Source organism: Oncorhynchus mykiss, chromosome 5 (genome assembly GCF_057628025.1).
Source record: "Oncorhynchus mykiss isolate SJ-2025 chromosome 5, ASM5762802v1, whole genome shotgun sequence".
Taxonomy (NCBI): Eukaryota; Metazoa; Chordata; class Actinopteri; order Salmoniformes; family Salmonidae; genus Oncorhynchus; species Oncorhynchus mykiss.
In genome coordinates, this window is record NC_143026.1 from 98070904 (window position 1) to 98090554 (window position 19651).

General features: G+C 43.3%; 1 protein-coding gene across 2 annotated transcripts in view; it reads right to left on the minus strand.

Moving 5' to 3' along the window:
* Positions 1-18346, minus strand: part of LOC110524909 (AP-1 complex subunit sigma-2) — a 29373-nt gene extending 11027 nt beyond the window's left edge. The window contains exons 1-5 of one of the 2 annotated variants that reach the window (XM_021604873.3): positions 17901-18346; positions 15134-15312; positions 2775-2883; positions 1701-1838; positions 1059-1145 (exon numbers count right to left, since the gene is read on the minus strand). In XM_021604873.3, the coding sequence (XP_021460548.2) occupies positions 1098-1145; positions 1701-1838; positions 2775-2883; positions 15134-15312 (474 nt within the window). In that variant the 5' untranslated portion in view covers positions 17901-18346 and the 3' untranslated portion in view covers positions 1059-1097. The remainder of the gene's footprint in view (positions 1-1058; positions 1146-1700; positions 1839-2774; positions 2884-15133; positions 15313-17900) is intronic. The other variant, XM_036979026.2, reaches the window with a different exon arrangement.
* Between the last annotated feature and the right edge of the window lie 1305 nt (positions 18347-19651).

Here is a 19651-nt window from a genome sequence, read left to right on the forward strand (position 1 = left end):
GAGAAACTTTTCTTATCCATTCAGAATACAGAGAGAAACCTTCCTTATCCAATCAGTATGCAAAGAGAAACTTTCCTTATTCATGTAGTGCTGAGTGTGTATTTAGAATCGGCTCAGACGCCAGTATTTTAACAAAGCGTTGTGGTTGCTTACTCTACAATACCACTGAGCTGCTCCACAGTTTCATTAAAATAGTTTCATCATAAGCCCTGAGGTATGCCTTCCTTCCTCCATATTAATTAGTGCATCATGCGCTACCCTATGGCATACACTACTTCTAGCGACCTAAGCCCCCATTCTCATTTCACTGGAATGTTTTCTCCCCTCCTCTGATATATGCCCACTGCTGAACACTTACATACTCAGACATGGCCAAAACCCGTCCAGTTTGGGTTCATGTCCGATGATGACTGACTGGCTGTTGCCATCTACTTTCCCCATAGCATTACAAGGTAAACAGTATTGCTACATGCAGTCACCGAATACAGCACACTGAACACCATGTAGAGTGATTGACTGACTGGTTCACACCATGCTGACTGACTGGCTGGTTCACACATTCTGACTGACTGGCTGGTTCACACCATGCTGACTGACTGGCTGGTTCACACATTCTGACTGACTGGCTGGTTCACACCATGCAGAATGATGACACTGACTGGCTGCCTGGTTCACACCATACTGACTGACTGGTTGGTTCACTCCATGCAGACTGACTGACTGATTGGCTGGCTTACACCAAGCTGACTGGCTGGCTGGTTCACACGATGCAGACTGATGACTGACTGACTGGCTGATTCATAACATGCAGACTGATGATTGACTGGCTGGTTCACACCATTCTGACTGACTGGCTGGTTCACACCATGCAGAGTAACTGACTGCCTGGTTCACACCATGCTGGCTGGCTAGTTCACACCATGCAGAGTAACTGACTGGCTGGATCACACCATGTAGAGTAACTGACTGGCTGGCTGGTTCACACCATGCTAAATGACTGGCTGACTGTATCAGTCATACAACACTCCACTCTGAACACATTGCACCATGGTATTTACCCAGCAGGACCTGGTGTAAAGGGGAAGTACTCCAGTCCGCTATAAGATCTCCTCATTAGGTAAACCTCCCCAGTCCTCATTCTGGATCTACAAACACACAACCTGCCAATCAGAGAGGTTTCTCAGTGGTCAGCTGAGCAGAGAGAAAACAAACTGTCAGGGGAGGTTCTCTTCTGCACTGTTGAACCAATCCAGTAAATATGAAGGCCATGTACCCTGGGTCTGATGCTAAAGGCCATGTACCCTGGGTCTGATGCTAAAGGCCATGTACCCTGGGTCTGATGCTAAAGGCCATGTACCCTGGGTCTGATGCTAAAGGCCATGTACCCTGGGTCTGATGCTAAAGGCCATGTACCCTGGGTCTGATGCTAAAGGCCATGTACCCTGGGTCTGATGCTAAAGGCCATGTACCCTGGGTCTGATGCTAAAGGCTATGTATCCTGGGTCTGATGCTAAAGGCTATGTGGTCTGGATCCTGCAGGGTTAATGGACTGTACCTGGGAAGAGATGGATCTGAAAGTCTACATTCTGTAAATCATAGCATAGAAAACAAGGCAGTATTGAGAGTGTGAGCGAGAGAGAGATGTCTGGGTTATCGTAGATTAGAGAGGTCCCTGTCTTGGGGTCAGTGAGGTATTTTACCTCCTGCAGTAGGTCAGCTTGTTCTATAGCCTTTAGTACATTCTTCTTAGACGTGTCCTGAGCCTCTCCTCCCAGCAAGAACTCATCCAGGATGAAGTAGGCCTTCTCAAAGTTAAATATGATGTCCAGCTCACAGACCTAGAGCGCACACACACACACACACACACACACACACACACAGTGGTGGAAAAAGTACCCATTTGTCAAAGATACCTTAATAAAAAATGACAGCATGGTGAAGCAAGGTAATGTTTCCCACATTTTCAGACAACTAAACAACTATTGATTTAGAACTACGTAAAGTTACCACAAGTCGCAAAGAAAACAGGAGCTGCCTCCACTTTTCCACGGGGGACCGGTATGAACATGTGCACTCAGTCTGCAAGTGGCTCTGGATAAGAGCATCCACTAAATAACTAAAATGTCAAATGTATAAATGTGTGTAGAAGAAAAATGTTGACTAACATAACCCTAGATACGCCAATGTTGACAAAACGGTCTGTGACTGTCATACAGTCCTCGCTAGCCTAACTTCCTTTCATGGGCCACGTTAGCTAGTTGACATTAGCCTTCTACATCTAGCTACATATTGAACTTCCATCCTCTCAGGCCAGGGGCACAACAATGTATGCATTAATGGTTGGATCAGAATCACTGTTATAATCATTAGAGAGTAGGGAATAGAGAGTAGGGAATAAAGAGTAGGGGATAGAGAGTAGGGAATATGGAATAGAGAGTAGGGAATAGAGAGTAGGGAGTAGGGAATAGAGAGTAGGTAATAGAGAGTAGGTAATAGAGAGTAGGTAATAGAGAGTAGGTAATAGAGAGTAGGAAGTAGGGAATATGGAATAGGGAGTAGAGAATATGGAATAGGGAGTAGAGAGTAGGGAATAGAGCGTAGGGAGTAGAGAATAGGGAGTAGGAAATAGGGAGTAGGGAATAGGGAGTAGGAAATAGGGAGTAGGGAGTAGGGAATAGGGAGTAGGAAATAGGGAGTAGGGAATATGGAGTAGGAAATAGGGAGTAGGAAATAGGGAGTAGAGAATAAAGAGTAGAGAATAGATGGATACGTACACTGCCAAAGTACTTATCCAGTAGTTCCACATATCTGTGGATGATCTCTAGTGTGATCAGCTCGTTGTCCTGGTTCTCTATGGCACAGCAGAAATACAGGCTGGCATACCTGAAACCCCCCACACACACACCTGTTAATAACACTCACAGCTTGGTGTCCTGGTCATCGATGGCACAGCAGAAACAGAATAACAACATGGGAGCATGAGGAACAGGACAGAGCTGAGTCTGTCGAGATGGAGGAGGTGAGAGAGGGATGGAGTTGGTATGGCACTGTTGGCAAAGCTCTCTGTCACTCTCTCCTCTCCTCCCACTCTCCTCTGCCTCTCCCTTCCCCTCTCCTCCACTCCTCTGCTCTGCCACTCCCCTCACCTCCCTCTCTACTCCCCTGTCCTCCTCCCCTCTCCCCTCTGCCTCTCCTCATCCCCTCTGCCTCCTCCTCTACCTCTCCACTCCCCTGTTCTCCTCTCCCATCTCCTCCCCCTCCTCTCTCCTCCCCTCCTCTCTCTCATTTGACTCTCCCTTCCTCCTCTGCCTCTCTTTTCATCTGCCTCTCCTCTCCCTTCATCTGCCTCTCCCCTCTCCTCATCTGCCTCTCCCCCTCTCCACTCCCGTTCTCCTCTCCTCTCTCCTCCCCCTTCCCTCTGCTCTCCCCTCCTCTGCCTCTCCTCCCTCTGCCTCTCCTTTCATCGGACTCTCCTTTCATCGGATTCCTCTCCTCTCCCTTCATCTGCCTCTCCTCTGCCTCTCCCCTCCTTTCATCTGCCTCTCCCCCTCCACTCCTGTTCTCCTCTCCTCCCCCTTCCCTCTGCTCTCCCCTCTGCCTCTCTGTCACTCCTCCCTCTGCCTCTCCTTTTATCGGACTCTCCTTTCATTAGACTCCTCTCCTCTCCCTTCATCTGCCTCTCCTCTGCCTCTCCCCTACTTTCATCTGCCTCTCATCTGCCCTCTCCCCCTCCCCTATCCTCTGCCTCTCCCCTGCCTCTATTTCTCCCCCCCTCTGCCTCTTCTCCCCTCTGCCTATCCTCTCCTCTCTCATCAGCATTCAGAGACTTGTCCCGAAGCCACTCCTGCGTTGTTTTGAATGTGTGTAGAATAATCAAAACTATGAAATAACACATATGGAATCATAACCAAAAAAGTTAATTAAATCAAAATATATATTTTATTTTTGAGATTCTTCAAATACCCTCATTTTGCCTTGATGACAGCTTTGCACACTCTCAACCAGCTTCACCTGGAATGTTTTTCCAACAGTCTTGAAGGAGTTCCCACATATGCTGAGCACTTGTTGGATGCTTTTCCTTCACTCTGTGGTCCGACTCATCCCAAACCATCTCAATTGGGTGATTGTTGAGGCCAGGTCATCTGATGCAGCACTCCATCACGCTCCTGCTTGGTAAAATAGCCCGTACACAGCCTGGAGGTGTGTTGGGTCATTGTCCTGTTGAAAAACAAATTATAGTCCCACTAAGGGCAAACCCGATGGGATGGTGTATCACTGCAGAATGCTGTGGTAGCCATGCTGGTTAAGTGTGCCTTGATTTCTAAATAAATCACAGGTAGTGTCACCAGCAAAGCACCCCTACATCATAACACCTCCTCCTCCATGCTTTACGGTGAGAAATACACGTGCAGAGATCATCCGTTCACCCACACCGCGTCTCACAATGACACGGCAGTTGAAACCAAAAAAATATAAAAAAATCCAATTTGGACTCCAGACCAGAGGACAAATTTCCACCGATCTAATTAATGTTCATTGCTCATGTTTCTTCATGCAGGTGAGTCTCTTCTTCTTATTGGTGTCCTTTAGTAGTGGTTTCTTTGCAGCAATTCGACCATGAAGGCCTGATTCACTCAGTCTCCTCAGAACAGTTGATGTTGAGATGTATGTTACTTGAACTCTGTGAAGCATTTATTTGGTCTGTAATTTCTGATGCTGTTAAGTCTAATGAACTTATCCTCTGCAGCAGAGGTCACTCTGGGTCTTCCTTTCCTGTGGCAGTCCTCATGAGAGAACTCATGCGAGTTTCATCATAGCGCTTGATGGTTTTTGCGACTGCACTTGAAGAAACTTTCAAAGTTCTTGAAACTTTCCGTATTGACTGACCTTCATGTCTAAAAGTAATGATGGACTGTCATTTCTCTTTGCTTATTTGAGCTGTTCTTGCAATAATATGGACTTAGTCTTTTACCAAATAGGGCTATCTTCTGTATACCCCCCCACCCCCTTACCTTATCACAACACAACTGATTGGCTTAAACACATTAAGAAGGAAAGAAATTCCACAAATTCACTTTCAACAAGGCACACCTGTTAATTGAAATGCATTCCAGGTGAGAACCTTATGAATCTGGTTGAGACAATGCCAAGAGTGTGCAAAGCTGTCATCAAGACCTATTTGAAGAATCGCAAATATTAAATATATTTTGATTTGTTTAACACTTTTTTGGTTACTACATGATTCCTACATGTGTTACTACATGTGTTATGTCATAGTTTTGATGTCTTCACTATTATTCTACAATTTAGAAAATAGTAAAAATAAAGAAAAGCCCTTGAATGAGTTGTAAAACTTTTGACCGGTAGTGTACATTTGCAAAAATAAATTACAACCTGTTTTCACTTTAGTCATTATGGTGTATTGTGTATAGATTGATGAGGAAAAATGTTTTATTTAATCTATTTTTAGAACAACACTGTAACCTAACAAAATGTTGAAAAAGTCAAGGGGTCTGAATACTTTCCGGATGCACCGTATGCCTACCAGCAGCATACCACCCTGCATTCCACTGCTGACTTGCCTCTGAAGCTAAGCAGGGTCGGTCCTGGTCGGTCCCAGATGCTGCTGGAAGTGGAGGGCCAGTAAGAGGCACTCTTTCCTCTGGTCTAAATGTTTTTATTCCAATACCTCTGGGTAGTGATTGGGGATATCGCCCTGTGTAAGGTGCCGTCTTTTGGATGGGACTTTAATGTAGTATTTTAAACTTTAAACTGGTATTTTACATAATGTCGCCGGAGGGGATAGCCGCCATTTTACGGGCTCCGTAAAACTGTTTGAGGTTGTGGACAGGTGTCTTTTACACTGATAACAAGTTCAAACAGGTGCCATTAATACAGGTAACGAGTGGAGGACAGAGGATGCTCTTAAAGAAGAAGTTACAGGTCTGTGAGAGCCAGAAATCTTGCTTGTTTGTTGGTGACCAAATACTTATTTTCCACCATAATTTGCAAATAAATTCATTAAAAATCCTACAATGTGATTTTCTGGATTTTTTTTTCTCATTTTGTCTGTCATAGTTGAAGTGTACATATGATGAAAATTACAGGCCTCTCTCATCTTTTTAAGTGGGGAACTTGCACAATTGGTGGCTGACAAAATACTTTTTTGCCCCACTGTAGTGTTGCTGCTACCGTCTCTTTTGACCGAAAATACCTTCTGGATATCAGAACAGCGATTACTCACCTCAAACTGGCCGAAGATTTTTTTTGTTAATGCGAAGGATATACTGTTTCCCCAAGACCAGGCCCAAATCCCCGTCCTCCGCATGAAGAAAAGACAGAAATAAAGAGTCGGGGTGCCTTTTGAGAATTCGTCAGCGAGTGGGTAAACCACCTTTACCATCCGTTCTATTGGCCAACGTGCAATCACTGGAAAATAAACTGGATGATCTATGATCGAGACTATCCAACGGGACATTAAAAACTGTAATGTATTATGTTTCACCAAGTCGTGGCTGAACGAAGACACAGAGAATATATAGCTGGCTAGGTTTTCCATGCATTGAGCAGCTACGTCTGGTAAGACAAGGGGTGGAGGTGTGTGTCTATTTGTAAATAACAGCTGGTGTGCAATGTCTAATATTAAAGAAGTCTCGGGGTAGTACTCACCTAACGTAGAGTACCTCATGATAAGCTGTAGACCACACTATCTACCAAGAGAGTTTATCTATATTATTCGTAGCCGTCTATTTACCACCACAAGCCGATGCTGGTACTAAGACCGCACTCAGCGAGCTGTAGAAGGCCATAAGCAAACAAGAAAATGCTCATCCAGAAGCGGCGCTCCTAGTGGCCGGCGACTTTAATGCAGGCAAACTTAAATCCGCTTTACCTCATTTCTACCAGCATGTCACGTGCAACCAGAGGAAAAAAAAACTCTAGACCACTTTTACTCCACACACAGAGACGCATACACAGCTCTCCCTCTCCCTCCATTTGGCAAATCTCACCATAATTGTATCCTCCAGATTCCTGCTTACAAGCTAAAACTAAAGCAGGAAGTACCAGTGACTCGCTCAATACGTAAGTGGTCAGATGAAGCGGATGCTACGCTATAGGCCTGTTTTGCTAGCACAGACTGTAATAAGTTCTGGGATTCATCCAATGACATTGAGGAGTGTACCATCTCAGTCACCGGCTTAATCAATAAGTGCATCGACAGCGTCGTCCCCACAGCGACAATATGTAAATATCCCAACTGGAAGCCATGGATTACAGGCAACATCCGCACCAACCTAAAGGCTAGAGCTGACGCTTTCAAGGAGCGGGACACTAATCTGGACGCTATACCCTCAGACAAACCATCAAACCTACAACACCGGCTCTGACGCTCGTTGGAAGTGGCAGGGCTTGAAAACTATTACAGACTACCAAAGGGAAACCCAGCGGTGACCTGCCCAGTGACGTGAGCCTACCAGACGAGCTAAATGCCTTTTATGCTCGTTTTACAGGGAAGCAACACTGAAGCATGCATGAGAGCACCAGCTGTTCCGGTCCACTGTGTTATCACACTCCGTAGCCGATGTGATCAAGACCTTTAAACAGGTCAACATTCACAAGTACACGGGGACAGCCAGATTACCAGGATGTGCAATCAGAGCATGCGCGGACCAACTGGCAAATGTCTTCACTGACATTTTCAACCTCTCCCTGACCGAGTCTGTAATACCGACATGTTTCAATCAAACCACCATAGTCCCTGGGCCCAAGAACACTAAGGTAACCTACCTAAATGACTACTGACCCGTAGCACTCATGTAGGTAGCCATGAAGTGCTTTGAAAGGCTGGTCATGGCTCACATCAACACGATCATCCCAGAAACCCTAGACCCACTCCATTTCGTATACTGCCCAAACAGATCCACAGATGATGCAATCTCAATAGCACTCCACAATTCCCTTTCCCACCTGGACAAAAGGAACACCTATGTGAGAATGCTGTTCATTGACTACAGCTTAGCGTTCAACACCATAGCGCCCACAAAGCTCATCACTAAGCTAAGGACCCTGGGACTAAACACCGCCCTCTGCAACTGGATCCTGGACTTCCTGACGGGCCCCCAGTGGATAAGGTTATGCAACAACACATCTGCCACGCTGATCCTCAACATGGTGGCCCCTCAGGGGTGCGTGCTTAGTCTCCTCCTGTACTCCCTGTTCACCCACAACTGCGTGGCCAAGCACGACTCCAACACCATCATTAAGTTTGCTGACAACACAACAGTGATCACCGACAACGATGAGACAGAGAACTGGCACTGTCTCCCTCAACGTGAGCAAGACAAAGGAGCTGATCGTGGTGGCGCTAAAGAGGGTAGTGCGTACGGCCCAGTACATCACTGGGACCAAGCTTCCTGACATCAAGGACCTATATACTAGGCTGTGTCAGAGGAAGGCCCAAAAAATTGTCAAAGACTCCAGTCACCCAGGTCACAGACGGTTCTGTCTGCTACCACACGGCAAGTGGTACCAGAGTGCCAAGTCAAGGTCCAAAAGGCTTCTTAAAAGCTTCTATCCCCAAGTCATAAGACTGCTGAACAATTAAATAAATGGCCACCCGGACTATTTACATTGACCCCCTATCCCTTTGTTTTTACACTGCTGCCTGCTACTCTCTGTTTATTATCTATGCATAGTCACTTTACCACTACCTACATGTACAAATTACCTTGACTAACCTATACCCCCACACACTGACTCGGTAACGGTACCCTCTGTATACAGCCTCGTTATTGTTATTTCAGTGTTACTTTTTATAATTTTTTTGATAATGTTTAGTAAATATTTTAATCTCCATCTTAACTGATCTTACTCCCTCTTATCAATGTTTCAGTAGACCTGCTCCCTCTTATCAATGTTTCAGTAGACCTGCTCCCTCTTATCAATGTTTCAGTAGACCTGCTCCCTCTTAACAATGTTTCAGTAGACCTACCCCATCTTAACAATGTTTCAGTAGACCTACCCCATCTTAATGTTTCAGTAGACCTACCCCATCTTAATGTTTCAGTAGACCTACCCCATCTTAATGTTTCAGTAGACCTACCCCATCTTAATGTTTCAGTAGACCTACCCCATCTTAATGTTTCAGTAGACCTACCCCATCTTAATGTTTCAGTAGACCTGCTCCCTCTTATCAATGTTTCAGTAGACCTGCTCCCTCTTATCAATGTTTCAGTAGACCTGCTCCCTCTTATCAATGTTTCAGTAGACCTGCTCCCTCTTATCAATGTTTCAGTAGACCTGCTCCCTCTTATCAATGTTTCAGTAGACCTGCTCCCTCTTATCAATGTTTCAGTAGACCTGCTCCCTCTTATCAATGTTTCAGTAGACCTGCTCCCTCTTATCAATGTTTCAGTAGACCTGCTCCCTCTTATCAATGTTTCAGTAGACCTGCTCCCTCTTATCAATGTTTCAGTAGACCTGCTCCCTCTTATCAATGTTTCAGTAGACCTGCTCCCTCTTATCAATGTTTCAGTAGACCTGCTCCCTCTTATCAATGTTTCAGTAGACCTGCTCCCTCTTACTACTGTTTCAGTAGACCTGCTCCCTCTTATCAATGTTTCAGTAGACCTGCTTCCTCTTATCAATGTTTCAGAACTACTCCCTCTTATCAATCTTTCAGTAGAACTACTCCCTCTTATCAATCTTTCAGTAGAACTACTCCCTCTTATCAATGTTTCAGTAGAACTACTCCCTCTTATCAATTATACATATATTAAACATAAGAATGAGTGTGAGTTGTCGTCACAACCCGGCTCCTGGGAAGTGACAAAGAGCTCTTATAGGACCAGGGCACAAATAATAATAATCAACAATTTCGATCTTTATTTAACAATCTTACATATAAAACCTTATTTGTTCATCAAAAATTGTGAATAACTCGCCACAGGTTAATGACATGGTTGTGCTTGAAAGGATGCACATAACTCTGTATAACTTTGCATTGGAGAGAGTCTGTCTTAAATATTTTTCCACACACAGTCTGTGCCTGTATTTGGTTTTCATGCTAGTGAGGGCCGAGAATCCACTCCCACATAGCTACGTGGTTGCAAAGGGCATCAGTGTCTTAACTTCTTGGTGACAGGGGGCAGTATTTTCACGTCCGGATGAAATGCATGCCCAAATTCAACTGCCTGCTACTCATCCCCAGAAGATAAGATAAACTCTGAAGTTTCTAAAACTGTTTGAATCATGTCTGTGAGTATAACAGAACCTATTTAGCAGGTGAAACCAAGAGGACAAACCATTCAGAGAGTTTTTTTTTTTTTAGGTCACTCTCTTTTCAATGTGTTTTCATTGGGAATCCAGATTTCTAAGGGACCTTCTTGCAGTTCCTATCGCTTCCACTGGATGGCAACGGTCTTTAGAAATTGGTTGAGGTTATTCCTTTGTGTAATGAAGAAGTACGGCCATCTTGAACGAGGGTCACTTCATGTGTTACTGTTAGATAGAGGCGCGTGACCAGAAAGCTGGCTACAGTTTGTTTTCCTCCTGTATTGAACACAGATCATCCCGTCTTCAATTTGATCGATTATTTACGTTAAAAAAATACCTAAAGTTGTATTACAAAAATAGTTTGAAATGTTTTGGCAAAGTTTACAGGTAACTTTTGAGATATTTTGTAGTCACAAAATATTCACAACAAGTGTAGCTTTAATTTGCTATCTTACATTGTGTGTGATTTAATGAAAGTTTGATTTTTATAGTAATTTATTTGAATTTGGCGCTCTGCATTTTCCGCTAGCGTCCCACATATCCCAGAGATGTTAACAGCATTATTTGCCAAGGCAGGATACTCTGAGCGCAGCCCTATCCAGAAATCTGGCAGTGGCTTCTGATTAAAGTAAATTTTCACAGAACAGCTTATTGCAATTTCAATGAGGCTCTCTTGTTCAGATATCGGTAAGTGAACTGGAGGCAGGACATGAAAGGGATAACGAATCCAGTTGTTTGTGTCGTCCGTTTCGGGAAAGTACCTGCGTAATTGCACACCCAACTCAGTCAGGTGCTTCGCTATATCGCATTTGACATTGTCCGTAAGCTTGAGTTTATTTGCACACAAAAAAATCATACAATGAATGAAAGACCTTTGTGTTGTCTTTGTTAATGCAGACAGAAAAGAGCTCCAACTTCTTAATCATAGCCTCAACTTTGTCACGCATATTGAATGTAGTTGCGGAGAGTCCCTGTAATCCTAGATTCAGATCATTCAGGCGAGAAAAAACATCACCCAGATAGGCCAGTCATGTGAGAAACTCGTCATCGTGCAAGTGGTCAGACAAGAGAAAATTATGGTCAGTAAAGAAAACTTAAAACTTGTCTCTCAATTTAAAAAAACGTGTCAATACTTTGCCCCTTGAAAACCAGCGCTCTTCTATATGTTATAAAAGCGTTACATGGTTGCTTCCCTTATCATTGCATAATGCAGAAAATACACGAGAGTTCAGGGGCCTTGCTTTAATAAAAGTTAACAATTTTCACTGTAGTGTCCAAAACGTCTTTCAAGCTGGCAGGTATTCCCTTGGCAGCAAGAGCCTCTCAGTGGATGCTGCAGTGTGCCCAAGTGGCGTCGGGAGCAACAGCTTGCACGCGTGTTACCACTCCACTATATCTCCCTGTCATGTCTTTTGTGCCATCAGTACAGATACCAACACATCTTGAACACCAAAGTCCATTTGATGTCACAAAGCTGTCCAATACTTAAAAAATATCCTCTCCTGTTGTCCTGGTTTCCAGTGGTTTGCAGAAGAGGATGTCTTCCTTAATTGACCCCCCATAAACGTAACGGGCATATACCAGGAGCTGTGCCAGGCCCGCCACCACGTCTGTTGACTCATCCAGCTGTAACGCATAGAATTCCCTGCCTTGTATGCGAATTGTTTCAAAACATCTCCTGCCATGTCACTGATGCATTGTGAAACAGTGTTGTTTGATGAAGGCATTGTCTGTATAGTTTTTTGGGCCTTTTCCCCCAACATTGTCCCTGCCATATCCGCAGCAGCAGAAATAATTAAGTCCTCCACAATAGTATGGGGCTTGCCTGTCCTAGCCACTCGGTAGCTCACCATATAAGACGCTTCCAGCCCCTTCTTATTAATGGTATCTGTTGCTTTTATACATGTCTTACTACTCAAAAGTCGTCTTTAATCTCGCTCAAAAAACTCCAGTGGCTTACTTTTCAAATTGTCATGTTTCGTTTCCAAAACGGAACCTAAAACGACTGCGCGCGTGCGCCATTATGAATAAAAGTATTTTGTCCCCCCACACCAAACGCGATCATGGCAGGTTAAAATATCAAAACAAACTCTGAACCAATTACATTTATTTGGGGACAGGTCGAAAAGCATTAAACCTTTATGGCAATTTAGCTAGCTAGCTTGCACTTGCTATCTAATTTGTTCTATTTAGCTAGCTTGCTGTTGCTAGCTAATTTGTCCTGGGACATAAACATTGAGTTGTTATTTTACCTGAAGTGCACAAGGTCCTCTACTCCGACAATTAAGCCACACATAAAACAGTCAACCGAATAATTTCTAGTCATCTCTCCTCCTTCTAGGCTTTTTCTTCTCTTGACTTTATATTGTGATTGGCAACTTTCATAAATTAGGTGCATTACCGCCACTGACCTCATTCGTCTTTAAGTCACTCACGTGGGTATAACCAATGAGGAGATGGCACGTGGGTACCTGCTTCTATAAACCAATGAGGTGATGGGAGAGGCAGGACTTGCAGCGTGATCTGCGTCAGAAATATAACTTAATTTTATTTTAGCCCTTGGCAACGCAGACGCTCATTGGCGCGCGCGCAATAATTGAATAATATAGATTACTACATTTATTTTGCAACACTCGCGCACGAGATGAGAGCGGTGTAGTCAATGTCCGCACAAGAGTGAAGGTTTCCCGCAAGAGAGTAATGCTTAATGTGATTGGATGTTAATTATTTGACTAACTGTATTTGACATTGTGTTGTTATTTCGCTGAACACTAGATGGTTTAATTAGATTTTTGGCAGTGAAACGAGGCTACTCAGGTGAGAAAGAAAAAAAACTCACCCAAATGTATATCCCCATTGGAAAATATAAATGCACTGTTTGAAAAATGATATTTTTATGTGAATCACATTTTTATTTGGCGTACCCCCGACAGCATTGCCTGGGATTAACTGCTCTATGGGAATTCGCTAGTACTTTGTTAGCATAAAAAAATAAATAAATAACAGCTCTTGTACACTGCAGGTAATACCGTATACCCTCGGGTGGTACAGAAACGCTATGACGGTATGGAAATCAGGACACCGCCCAGCTCTAATTCATTATGAAGTAATACGTGTGTATGTACGGCACAACAAATTAAGCCCAAATAAATCCTGATCCGAAGATACTTTTCTGACAGTGATAAGGATGGCAACCTGTTGGGGGATGGCTTGCTTCCCAAATACCATCCTATTCCCTATATAGTGCACTACGTTTGACCAAAGCCAAAAGTAGTGCACTATATTCAATTGAAGTCGGAAGTTTACATACACCTTAGTCATATACATTTAAACTCAGTTTTTCACAATTCCTGACATTTAATCCTAGTAAAAATTCCCTGTCTTAGGTCAGTTCGATCACCACTTTATTTTATGATTGTGAAATATCAGAATAATAGTAGAGAATTATTTTTTTCAGCTATTATCACATTCCCAGTGGGTCAGAAGTTTACATACACTCAATTAGTATTTGGTAGCATTGCCTTTAAATTGTTTAACTTGGGTCAAACGTTCTGGGTAGCCTCCCACAAGCTTCCCACAACCAGCAGAGCTGGTGTAACTGAGTCAGGTTTGTAGGCCTCCTTGCTCGCACACGCTTTTGCAGTTCAGCCCACACATTTTCTACAAACTTGAGGTCAGAGCTTTGTGATGGCCACTCCAAAACCTCCAATACCCTGACTAAGCCATTTTGACACAACTTTGGAAGTATGCTTGGGGTCATTGTCCATTGGGAAGTCCCATTTGTGACCAAGCTTTAACTTCCTGACTGATGTCTTGAGATGTTGCTTCAATATATCCACATAATATTCCTCCTCATGATGCCATCTATTTTGCAAAGTGCACAAGTCGCTTCTGCAGCAAAGCATCCCCACAACATGATGCTGAGGCTTGTAATCCTCCCCATTATTCCCAATTTTCCAACAAACATTATTCCTACAAACATTCCTACAAACATAATGATGGTCATTATGGCCAAACAGTTCTATTTTTGTTTCATCAGACCAGAGGACATTTGGCTTTTTTATGGTGGTTTTGGAGCAGTCGCTTCTTCCTTGCTGAGCGGCCTTTCAGGTTATGTCGATATAGGACTTGTTTTACTGTGGATATAGATACTTTTGTACCTGTTTCCTCCAGCATCTTCATAAGGTCCTTTGTGGTTGTTCTGGGATTGTTTTGCACTTTTCACACCAAAGTACGTTCATCTCTAGGAGACAGAACGTGTCTCCTTCCTGAGCGGTATGATAGCCACGTCGTCCCTTGGTGTTTATACTTGCGTACTATTGATTGTACAGATGAACAAGGTATCTTCAGGCGTTTGGAAATTGCTCCCAAGAATGAACCAGACTTGTGGAGGTCTACAATTTTTTGGAGGTCTTGGCTGATTTCTTTTGATTTTCCCATGATGTCAAGCAAAGAGGCACTGAGTTTGAAGGTAGGCCTTGAAATACATCCACAGGTACACCAATTGACTCAAATGATGTCAATTAGCCAATCAAAAGCTTCTAAAGCCATTACATTTTCTGGAATTTTACAAGCTGTTTAAAGGCACAGTCAACTTAATGTATGTAAACTTCTGACCCACTGGACTTGTGATACAGTGAATTATAAATTAAATAATCTGTCTGTAAACAATTGTTGGAAAAATGACTTGTGTCATGCACAAAGTAGATGTCCTAACCAACTTGCCAAAACTATAGTTTGTTAACAAGACATTTGTGGAGTGATTGAAAAACGTGTTTTAATGACTCCAACCTAAGTGTATGTAAATTTCCAACTTCAACTGTAGAGAACAACGTGCTTGAGCTCTATCACTACTCACCTCTTGTAAACAACCTTGAGGTCTCTCCACTCCAGAAATGAACACATCTTTGGTTTCCTAGCCAGAACCGTCTGGACCAGCTCTCTGGTAATCTTCTTCTTCTCCTTATCAGACAGAGGAACATACCACTTCTGGAGACGCAGCTTCCCCTGCCTACTGAACAGCAGCATGAACTGCATCTGGAAGAGAGGAGAGAAGGAGGGATATTAGTGGAGACAGGGAGGAGAGGAGAGAAGGAGGGATATTAGTGGAGACAGGGAGGAGAGAAGGAGGGATATTAATGGAGACAGGGAGGAGAGAAGGAGGTATATTAGTGGAGACAGGGAGGAGAGAAGGAGGTATATTAGTGGAGACAGGGAGGAGAGAAGGAGGTATATTAGTGGAGACAGGGAGGAGAGAAGGAGGGATATTAGTGGAGACAGGGAGGAGAAAGGAGGGATATTAGTGGAGACAGGGAGGAGAGAAGGAGGGATATTAGTGGAGACAGGGAGGAGAAAGGAGGGATATTAGTGGAGACAAGGAGGAGAGAAGGAGGGATATTAGTGGAGACAGGGAGGAGAGAAGGAGGGATATTAGTGGAGACAGGGAGGAGAGAAGGAGGGATATTAGTGGAGACAGGGAGGAGAGAAGGAGGGATATTAGTGGAGACAGGGAGGAGAGGATAGCGGCCAAAGGGGGAATTGGATTTGGGGGTGACCAGTGAGATATACCTGCTGGAATGCGTGCCACGGGTGGGTGCTGCTATGGTGACCAGTGAGCTGAGATAAGGCGGGACTTTACCTAGCAAAGACTTATAGATGACCTGGAGCCAGTGGGTTGGCAAATGAATATGAAGCGAGGGCCAGCCAATGAGAGCATACAGGTCGCAGTGGTGGGTAGTATATGGGGCTTTGGTGACCAAACGGATGGCACTGTGATAGACTGCATCCAATTTGCAGAGTAGAGTGTTGGAGGCTATTTTGTAAATGACATCGCCGAAGTCAAGGATTGGTATGATAGTCAGTTTTATGCAGGGTATGTTTGGCAGCATGAGTGAAGAGGATGCTTTGTTGTAAAATAGGAAGCCGATTGGAGATTTAATTTTGGATTGGAGATGCTTAATGTGAGTCTGGAAGGAGAGTTTACAGTCTAACCAGACACCTAGGTATTTGTAATTGTCCACATATTCTAAGTCCGAACCGTCCAGAGTAGTGATGCTGGACGGGCTGGCAGGTGCGGGCAGCAATCAGTTCTAGAGCGTGCATTTAGTTTTACTTGCATTTAAAAGCAGTTGGGAGGCCACGGAAGGAGAGTTGTATGGCATTGAAGCTTGTCAGGAGGTTACTTAACACAGTGTCCAAAGAAGGGCCAGAAGTATACAGAATGGTGTTGTCTGCGTAGAGGTGGATCAGAGAATCACCAGCAGCAAGAGCGACATCATTGATGTATACAGAGAAGCGAGTCGGCCCGAGATTTTAACCCTGTGTTACCCCCATAGAGACTGCCATAGAGGTCCGGACAACAGACCCTCCTATTTGACACACTGAACTCTGTCTGAGAAGTAGTTGGTGAACCAGGCGAGGCAGTCATTTAATAAGAAACCAAGGCTGTTGAGTCTGCCGATAAGAATGTGGCGATTGACAGAGTCGAAAGCCTTGGCCAGGTTGATGAATACGGCTGCACAGTATTTAAGTAAGCAAGCAAAACAATGATATGCCGCCATGATATGTTGCCATTATTTATCATATGGTTCTGACTTGTGCAGGGAGAATACTGTTAGAACGCCCCATGTTCTGAATTCTGTCTCTACATTTCAAAAAGTGCTGAACAAATAATTATAGCGACTACTTGCTCATGAATGTCTTAAATCGAAATTACGGCTTGCCTCGTATCCACTCGTTTCCTTATGCCATAGTTTGTACATCTCAATTGTGATATTGCTTATTTAGGTCTCATTAGTATCTTATTCATAATTTTAAGCAGTGAAATGATTTCATTGTTTCGCTTACTTTCTTCACGTGGAGGGGATCCTATATAATGTTGTTGGATCTGTAATCATGTTTGCCAGTGAAAGTCTCTTCCCATTCAAATATATTTAACAAAAAGTTCAGTAGGCTACTGTAATAGACCCATGTAATTACAGTTGATATTGCAAGGGTTGTTTTGCGCAATGCGCTGTCTGTGAGTCGGTATATCATCTATAAAAGTGGATCCTTTTTAGACCACATAGGCCTAATAAAATAATACATATTTTGTGGTGGCTTTGTGGCATGCATTTTTTTTTATGGTTGAGTTTGCACCACCAATATTGACATGTTAAAATCGTCACTGCACGTTTGAAACCCTCGCTTAAGTTTCGAGTCACAAGCATAAATTAGCATAAATAATTGAATGAGCTCGTGGGGACAGATTGAAATCCGTCCGTCCCAACTCCAAGCGTGACCGTATAGTCTCTCCCCCACCGGCCACTACCTGGTTTCCACTAGCTTCCATAGCCACAAAGTCAGACTCACAGCCACAAAGTCTAAATTGGCTACAGAAATTTGCTTTTTGGTCTTAATTTAAGGTTAGCAGTGTGGTTACTGTTAGGTTCAAATCCAATTTTAAGAGGATAAATTGTATAAATGGGCGGGGTTTATGACTTTGGTTATGGAGGTGCATTTGTGCTGCCTTGGCCAACATAACGGAGTAACGTTATATTTGGACTTTATGTCAGCGGTAGAAACAGGCGGATAGTTTTAAATATGTATATTAAAAGTCAAACAATATCATGCCGGAGACGACTTACCTTTCACTGATAGTTCAATTCTTCAAGGGGTACTGATGCACTCTCACTCAATACACAGTCTGTTAGTTTGGTATTCACAGTGAATGAATACCCGTCTACTGCTCCTGTTGTAAACCCCAAGCAGTTGTGAAACGACAACTACATTTACCATTGGACTCTGGGCGCTTTTACGATTTTTCATTGGTCAATAAACTCGGTTATTCCCGCCTACTCTGGGTCATGCTTTACATCATGGCCGTGTTTGGCTGTCTAGGTTCAAAATATCTTCAGCCAAGGCTGTTATGTTCGTCAATCACTATATCGCCCCCAATGTCATCCTCGAATGTTGTCTGAAGATTAAAATCTGAGATATATCGATAAAGCTATACATAATTCCTAATCAATAAAATGAAAGTATAGTAGCCTAAAAATGTCTGTCTGTCAACAGTTTGTTTCAGATGCAAAGTGAAATACAAAAAGTATAACATTTCAAAGTGGTCAAAGCATTTTCAGTGCAGCAGCGCCGCCTTGTGACCGACCATCATAACACACCTGCAGCAGTATTTCCACTAGATAGCACAGCCACAAAGTCAATATTGGCTATATCGTAAAAAAATTATGAAAACAAACATTTGATTTTTGGTACAAATTTAAGGTTATGGTTAGGAATTAGTTTCGCAGTGTGGTTAAGGCTGTTTAAAATCACTTTCGAAGAAGAGATACTGTAGAAATAGGCAGGGGTTTCTGACTTTGTGGCGGTGTTAACTAGTGACGACCCTGCAGCAGGTCGGTAAATCATGCAAGAAATGACGAGACGCTGCTCCTTAATGACGAGACGCTGCTCCTTAAACCACCCTATTTATTTGGGAATGGAGAGCTAGGCAATGATGCAGTTGATGCAATTTAAAATGTATAATTCTTGACAGATTTGCCTTGGATTCAGCAGGCTACTGCCATTACACATGTCGTGGAAATTTCCTCTATTTACCAAATCATGAGAGCAAACCACACACACGCCAGAGTTAGTTATCACAAAGTCCATTTTTAATTATATGAGCTCTATCACAACCCTGTGACTCTCAGATCAATTCAGTGTCTATCAATGAATTCTCTGAGAGTCCCTTCCACATTTCAACTGAGATCCTTTATAGCAAAGACACACACAGGATAAGACAGCAGGCATAATTCATCGTTCAGCTTTGTCTCCTAAAACATGTTATTTTCTCAAACTCAGAACCATAAACCAATCCTCCATATCAACAGGCATATATCAAATCCATCCTATCTTGACAAGATCACAGAGACACACTGACTGGCACACAGACATTGTGGAGCCAAGAGATACACGCTTGTTTCTCCCCTCTCTCCGGCCCAAACAACTTAGTCTTGACATAGAACAGATACTGCAACCCCGCCACAGTATTATACAAACACATTCTGATGAGAAGTAACTTACAAACATATGATGAATATAAAACATCTTACCTATGTTACCAACCAATTCTGATTATTCCCCAACATACATCTGGCTAAAGATAACTTTGACACCTTCTGGAAACAGAAGATGCTACAGGAATGAGGAGTCCATCCATATCATATTGGTGCCTGGACCGATTCCACGCATTTCAAGGTCGCATTGAGACAATGTTTTATCAATGACCTAAACCCTGCTCAGATAATCCCTACCATTGTGTGGCTGAGTTGTCGTAGTACTGCTACAGATGTACATTGTCCCAGGGGCTATTGTCAGCAGTAATAATCTGCCTATGAAC